This window comes from Neltuma alba, unplaced genomic scaffold (genome assembly GCF_004799145.2).
Source record: "Neltuma alba isolate B1F8T4 unplaced genomic scaffold, ASM479914v2 tig00012092_pilon, whole genome shotgun sequence".
Classification (NCBI taxonomy): Eukaryota; Viridiplantae; Streptophyta; class Magnoliopsida; order Fabales; family Fabaceae; genus Neltuma; species Neltuma alba.
The window spans coordinates 25,426-33,509 of record NW_021636649.1 but is presented as its reverse complement, the minus strand read 5'-3'; the positions used below and the strand labels follow the sequence as shown (position 1 = coordinate 33,509).

The 8,084-nt window shown below is 35.2% G+C and overlaps 1 protein-coding gene across 1 annotated transcript; it reads left to right on the top strand.

Annotated features, from left to right (window-relative positions):
* Window positions 1–3,349: 3,349 nt before the first annotated feature.
* On the top strand, window positions 3,350–7,828 carry LOC114722404 (uncharacterized). The gene is made up of 3 exons (XM_028908438.1): window positions 3,350–3,682; window positions 4,292–4,897; window positions 6,622–7,828. Exons 2-3 carry the CDS (start codon window positions 4,343–4,345, stop codon window positions 7,459–7,461), a joined length of 1,395 nt encoding a protein of 464 aa, XP_028764271.1. The 5' UTR covers window positions 3,350–3,682; window positions 4,292–4,342; the 3' UTR covers window positions 7,462–7,828.
* Window positions 7,829–8,084: the final 256 nt, after the last annotated feature.

Below are 8,084 nucleotides of genomic sequence, written 5' to 3'. Positions count from 1 at the left end.
CACGCTGGCACGACTGGTAAGGGAGTCGTGTTCCCTTAACCATCACTTCTAGGGTTCGATTCCTGGAAGGATGGGAATGGAGCAAGTGTACCTGGGAGGGTCACCCCCATCATGGGCCCGACAGTACTCGAGAGATTAGTCATTGGGCTCGCTCTGATGGATACCCTGGTGCATACCCAAAAAAAATGTTCGGCGCGGATCGGGGTACAGGGACAGGTTTTTTTTTTGGGGGGGGTTACCATAAGATCCAGTAAAATAATTTAATTACTAAGAATTTTAATGACAAGTGATTAGTATAAGTCTGTTGTTATTTTCTATTAAGTAAAATTCCTTTCTTGATGCTGATTATAATTCTATCCAGTAAAATAATTTGAAACCCATCATTGCATATTTTTTAGTTGTCAATAAATTTTAAGATAATTAAATTTCTTTCTTGATGCTGATTATAATTCTCTTTTTTTAAAAAAAAAAAATTACTCAGAAAACACCTCCAGAGGGGCACCTGGGGGACGCCCGCTGGGATGTATTTATTTTATTTCCCTATACGATTAGAATATATTTTTGCATCGTTACTTTTTGTTAAAAAAATTCATAGAATGATTTTATTTTTAAAGCAATTATCATGATATAAATGGTATGTCAGTTCAATCTTTTTCTGCTCTCTGGAGAAAAATATATACTATGAACTAAAGTATTTCTATTTGGTTATAAATGTAACAATTTTTTTAAATTATAAGTTTAGATTAAAAAAATCGAAATCTTAGTTATAAGCAACGGGAGCTAAATAACTTACCGAGAGTTTTTGTTATTTATAAGGTATTTTAAATCCACTGAAAAATGGTATTTTAAATACTTATACTGAACTTCCATTGTTTATGGAATTATTTTTGGCCAACAACTTTCCGTTTTTCTATTTAACGGATCTTGATTCATAAATCATGTCTAGACAAATTTTAGTCCTTAGTTATATTTTTAAAATTCCAGGTAAGGTTATCTCCTTAAACAGTCAAGGCTTCATTTTCCGCTGACGTTGACACCTGGCCTTTTCGCGGCTATGTATGTCCAAGACATGGGTCGGATTCATCAGCCGCTCTATTCTCATTGTGTTCCTCTGATGCCAGGTATTCGTCGTTTTCTGATATTTTTAACACAATGTGGTCATATTAAAAAAAAAAGGATTATTTTTCTATCAAGTCTTGCCAATTCCAATCAGCTTCGTCAATAGCTGGTTTGTTATTTTACCTGAAGCCCCTTTTCTATCATCTAGAAGAGAAAAAAATTAAGGCTGGGACGTATGTGATATGGTTGAGCTTGGTCGTTAGTTTTAAGACTATGAGATTTTCCCTGGGCCGTTGAATTAGTTTATATTAAGAAGTTATGGTAGCATGAACTAAATGTTTTTTTTTTTTTTGAGCTCATAGTATAAACTAGGTGTTTTACTAGTATCTAGTTATTCGTGTACAAGAGAAAACAGTATCAGTCTTTTACTTTATTTTTCATGTAAAAATATTTTGATTAAACAATTAACAAACATTTTGATACGTGCAGAAGTGCCACTTGATAAACATACTAAGGGTCTGTTTAGAACAATTTATAAATAATTTTTTAATCGTGATTTACAGAATATGAGAGAAATATATAAAAAGAATTTTGTCTCAGTTTACGTAAAACGTTTTTATAAGAGATTTTTACCACTATCTATCCTAAACAGGGGCATGCTGATTCCGTGGTCCCATCTAAATAATGAAATAATTAATAAAACAAAATTTAGCCTAATATCTGCCAGCCCTGAGATGCTATGGACAGTTTGTCCATTATAGTTCCAGTAAATGCGGGCATGTTTAGTTCAGTTTAGTAAACAAAATCCAATGGCAGCCTATCTATTTGGAAATTCGAGGCCGCCCAAGGAAAGTCCTGCTTTCCAATTTCTTTTCAGAACTAGGAAAATAGCCCATATTCATGATCATCAACCATAACCATATGTTTGTCCTTTTCCTTTATAGCTGATAATTTGACGCGTAAAATAGCGTATGTATGTGTGTGTATAAAATATTCAAGGGGAAAAGATATAATTTTATTGATAACAAATACTACCTCTCATGTTAATTATAAGAACTCGTTTGTTATCCATATTTTAGAATAAATATATACTCCTCCGGTCCTAATTATAAGACCCAATTGACTTATTTGAGGAGATTAAGGAAGTAAGTTAAGTTAGTTATTTATAATAAATAAGTGTTGTCATTCTTAAAATATCCTTACTAATTAAGTATATTGGCTAAAACTATTATTATTAGAAGGATTATCTTGGAAAAAAATGTATAAATATAAGAAACAAAATGGATTGGGTCTTATAATTAGGACCAAATAAAAAGTCAAATTGGGTCTTATAATAAGGACCGGAGGAGTATTAAACAATGAATAATATACAATAATTTTTAAGGGCTTGTTATATCTGCAATTGATAAGTGCTTATAAGAACTTTCACCTAAGTTGAGAACTCTCATCACACATATTTATATCATATTTCATAAATTATGATTAAAAAATTATTTTTAAATAATTTTAAGCAAGATCTAAAACAATATACTTGATTCCCCTATATATATTTTATGAAATTTAATGTTTTATTTATATTTATGGGTTCAACGATGGTTGCAAAGTATTGTAATACCACCTCCAATCCTAAATATAAGAGGTAGTTGATTAATTTAAGTAAATTAAGAAAATAAGTTAAGTTAATTATTTGTAATAAATAAGTATTATCTTTCATAAAATATCTTTGCTAATTAAGTATATTGGCTAGAACTATTATTATTAGAAGGACTACCTTGAGAAAAAAATACATAAATATGAGAGACAAAGTGGATTATAGTCTTATATGTAGAACCAAAATAAAAGTCAAACGATGTCTTATATTAAAAATTAGTCTTTAATTATTTTGATCATAAATATAAAACCCCAATCCACTGGTTTATCATATTTATTATTTTTTTAAGATAATCTTTGTAATAGTGGTATTTCTAGTCAATATATTTTATTAGTAAGGATATCATAGAAAAAACAGCACATATTTATTATAAATAATTAATTTAACTAATTTTTTTAATTTTTTTAAATTAATCAATTAATTTTTATATTGAGGATAAGAAGTTGAAGTAAAATTAGTCAAAATAATTTTATTTTTTTTTGATGAGGGGTGACGTGAATCACGTGGCCTTCACTTAAAAACTGGCTACTGCGTATAAATGATTAGATGTTGCCAACCGCTCAAGGCATTTGGGATGCTAAGCGCTACACAGTGAATTATAGGACTGTATCATGGGAGGATGACATCTAAGTCCTACACGGGGGAAAAACAGAAGAGGAAAGACAAAAGAGTGAATGCTCGGAAGCGTAAAATCTTTCTATGCCTGCGAGACATTAGGGATTAGGAACCGAACCTTACTGGCGGACACAAACACTAGCTTTGGTAACTAGTCAACGTCGTCATCCTCAGATCCAATACTTCTCTTCACATCTAATTAATATCCTTTTTCATGATCCTCCATTGCTCCCTCTGACTTCGGTGTTCCCCTCGCAAATGGGCTCAGCTTAGTTGGGTGGTTTTAGCGGCAGCGTCACTGGCAAGAGAATTCCATGTCCGAGACTGTTGTTCTTCTCGCAGTTCGGCTGATACCTGGTGATTTTTTGGACTCTTGCCACACTTTGCTTTCTGGTTCTGACCTCTGATCATTCTGTAGCTTTTATCCTGTAGTATTTTCTTCTTTTTCTTTACTGAGTGTCCGCTTCTGGATTTCTGTTTTCTTTCATTCGGAAGCGATATCTTTTGGGGCTAGGCTATTTTATGGTTTTTTCGGAAATGCCTAGACACCTGACACTTGGGATCGAACTCTGATGCCCATGTTTTAATGGGAAAGCTCGTCATGTCCCATGTTCTTGACCGTAACAAATCAGTCGTTAGTCTGATTTTCCTTGCATACTTTCATTTGCTCAAAATTCATATGATGAATTGATGGTTGTTACTGTTTGCTATTTAGATACCAAATATGGTAATGCCGTCTCACTGTGTGTTTGGTAGAACGGTAATAATGGAAAAAAGGCATCCACCTTACAAAATTAATAAATTAAGTATAAAAATTTACAATTGGACAATGGTAATAGAATTATAGCGCATGTTTCTTTCATTTCTCGTATGTTGGAAAGGGAATGTTTTTCCCAGTGGATGGGTATTCTCTACAATGTAGATTAGAAACCTCTCACTTATATGTAGTTGGGTTATTGACCATAGGTGGCAACCTGTTAAGACCAAACATTATCTTGAAGACAACTGGTAGAGAAAATGAGGATGAGGAACAAAAACAGGAAATCAGCAACTTTACGTTGCCATGGAGGGAGCAGATGCTCAACGTCTGTTATGATATGGAGCTTGGTTGGTTGTCTTCTGTTGCTTAATTTGATTTCCAGTGTTCGCCGCAAAGACACAGAGTACGGAGAGTTCCAATTGCTTGCTAGTCATCATCCTCTATTACGTGAACTTCAACAAGTGGACGAGGAGAACATTCAAATTCCCCCGCCGAGAGGAAAGAGGTCTCCTCGGGCAGAAAAACGCAGACCTAAGCGGGCAACCACACTGATAGATGAATTCCTGAATGAAGAATCCCAACTGAGGCACGTATTTTTCCCTGGGCAGGAGAGTGCTATCGCTCCAATGAAGGATAATGGCAATGATAGTTATTACTATCAGCCTGGGAGAATTTGGTTGGACACTGATGGAAATCCCATTCAAGCCCATGGAGGGGGCATTCTGTTTGATAAAATATCGAGGACATACTATTGGTATGGTGAGTATAAAGATGGGCCCACATACCTATCTCCCACAAATGGAATTGCACGGGTATGTGATTTAATTTGAAAGAAATCTTATTTTTAACTAAATGATTTCCGTTATAGCAATTGGAGTTTGCATAGTCAGTCTCTATTCTATTATAGTAAGTTACACTAATGGTTGTTGAATAGGCTATGTCAATGCTATGTTAAATTATATGAAGGAACACACTAGATTAAAGATGTAAATTTGAATCTCATTTCTTCCTGGATCCTTCCTTTTCCTCAGATGCTCACTTACATATGAATTTAATTCATGTTAGATTGTTGTTTAAGGGGCCTTTTGCTTTTCGTTAGTTTCAACTTTCAAATAAGTTACCCTGTTTCTTGAGTTCAGGACCATTCATTCTTTATATCATTATCAGTAGTCCAAATCTTTGGCAGTAAAATGATATTTTTAAGAAGTCCTATTCAATTCTTCAAATGTTAATATAAGCATAACTGCATAATAATACCATATTATCATCAGTCTACAAAAGGGGATATATTATGATCTGTTAATGTGACAGAGGAGATATTGTAATTGTAAGAGTATTCCAACGTGATGCAAATGCAAATAATACAATACTGAGAGATATAAGCTTGACAGCTTCATCAATCTATGGAAAGATAATGGCCCAAGGTAGAGAAAATGGTCCAGGTGATATGACTAATGCCGAATAAACACTGTTGCTCGTGCCTTTTTTCACTTCTGAAAAAAGCAATTTATTTTGAGGCAAATAGTATTTATATAGTGTTGTGTATTCAATATATATAATGATTTTGCTTGATATGCTTAGTTTAAGTCTTGATGACTTGGTACTGTTACAAGAATACGGGACTTCCTTGAACAACTGATGATCCTGTATAAAATTTCTCCATTCCAAGGCTCTTAAGTCCACTTATTATGATTTCCTATCGTAATGCTAAAACGAAGTTTTTACTTCCAAAAGACCAAAATACTTATGGCATTTTGATAATCCCTAGAAAAATTGGTCACTTGAACACTCTAAACCATTCAAGCCTTTATGTAAGTTGGAGAAAATCTTGAAAAGCCATTTTATGACAAAAAACGATGAAAGGGAAAGATCTTTGTTGGCTTTCCACTTTTTGGTCTGTTCTCTCACCCTGTGGGTAGGGCTTTAGGTGGTTGCAAAGGGAAAGATCAAATTTATTATCTTTTGTTTCACACGAGTTAAAATGGTAAATTGGTAGTGTAATTGAGTTGGCATGCAATGTCATGATTTCGTGTCTAAGAAAGTATAACTTTTAAAGATATTCTAAAGCACCAGTATTATGGGATTCCATCAAGGGAAATGAATGATCTAGGGGAGAGGTGAGAAGTATATGTAATCAGCCTTAAATAACTAAGCAATTTTTATTATTGATGCAAGAACCATTCATTTCAAAATTATGACAATTCTTATTTCTTTTTTATCATTGCTTTGTAGTCTAAGTAACAAGGGAGATTATTTCCTCTTCTCATCTTTTTTATATAAGAACTCTACTCAACACACTCCGCTAATAGTATTATTCTATATGTGCTTTTCCTTTTCTTCCCTCTACTTCATGTATTTCAAGTAAACCTGTTCTTGATAAAAGCAAATTTTCTCAGTTACTGTTGTGAATGAAGGAACTATTTTCAAAACTGTTTCATACTACCAAGAGAACTCGTTTTCAATCAATACAGTATTTGCTAAACCTGCATACCTTTGTGACAAATATCAAATTAATCTACATCTCTTACTCCATCAGGTGGACATTATAGGAGTTGGTTGCTATTCCTCCAAGGATTTGTGGACTTGGAAAAATGAGGGAATTGTCCTGGCGGCTCAGGAAACAAATGAAACCCATGATCTGCACAAGTCCAATGTACTTGAGAGGCCGAAAGTGATTTACAATGAGAAGACTGGAAAATATGTGATGTGGATGCATATTGATGATGCCAACTATACCAAGGCAGCTGTTGGAGTGGCAATCAGTGATACTCCTGATGGTCCTTTTGATTATCTTGGTAGTCAAAGACCACATGGACATGAAAGCAGGGATATGACGATTTTCAAGGATGATGATGGAGTGGCGTATCTAGTATATTCCTCTGAGGACAATAGTGAACTGCACATAGGACCTCTGACTGAAGATTATCTCAAAGTGACATCTGTCGTGAGAAGGATTCTTGTTGGGCAACGCCGGGAAGCACCAGCCCTGTTCAAGTACCGTGGCACATATTACATGATCACATCAGGCTGCACTGGATGGGCCCCAAATGAGGCACTCGCTCACGCAACTGAGTCAATCCTGGGGCCTTGGGAGACATTGGGAAATCCATGCATTGGAGGAAACAAAGTGTTTCAACAAACAACCTTCTTTGCTCAGAGCACTTTTGTTTTCCCTCTACCTGGGCTTCCAGGTTCATTCATTTTCATGGCTGATCGATGGAATTCAGCTGACTTAAGGGACTCGAGATATGTTTGGTTGCCTTTGATAGTGGCAGGACCTGCTGATCGGCCTCTGGAGTTCAATTTTGAATTCCCATTGTGGCCGAGAGTTTCTATCTATTGGCATAGAAAATGGAGACTGTCTCGGGTGGGTTAGGTTTAGAAAATGTATTTTTTCCTTTGTACGTTTTGTAATCGTATATGAAATCTCGTTGAATCTTTCAGCCGAGTTCCATTGCTATGGTATTCACTTGCTTTAAAACCTCATAGCAGAGGTTGGGAGACGGGAACTTCAGGGCGAAGAACCTGCAGTGGACTGACAGTTTCCTTTTGGGAAGTTGGCAGTATTAGTCTGAGATTTATTCATATCGAGTTGTCTGCTGGGGTAAGTTTTGCTAATAAGCCAGCATTGTTTATCGGTTGTATCAGGATGCCTTGTGTATACGTATAAATGATTCTTTCATGTGGTCATGGCGTTTTTTCCCTTTACATTTAGGAGGTCCACTATCTAGAAATTTTCCACATGCCCCTTTTGAAATGCTATGCTGGTCATTGAAACTTTCAATTTTTTTGTCGTATTGTGCTCTCGAGAAAGTAAATCTTCCCAGAATCTCAAAAAGTAGCTGACTTGGAATCCCACTTTAAGCCAATGATTCTATTTCTGGTGCTCTTCTGGTCGGTGAAGTGGGGAGGAAAACAGCTACCTATCGAGCTTTCTGCACAATTACAATGGAACCCCAGAACCAAAAGTGACCCGCACGGAGAAATTAAGCTGTTTTT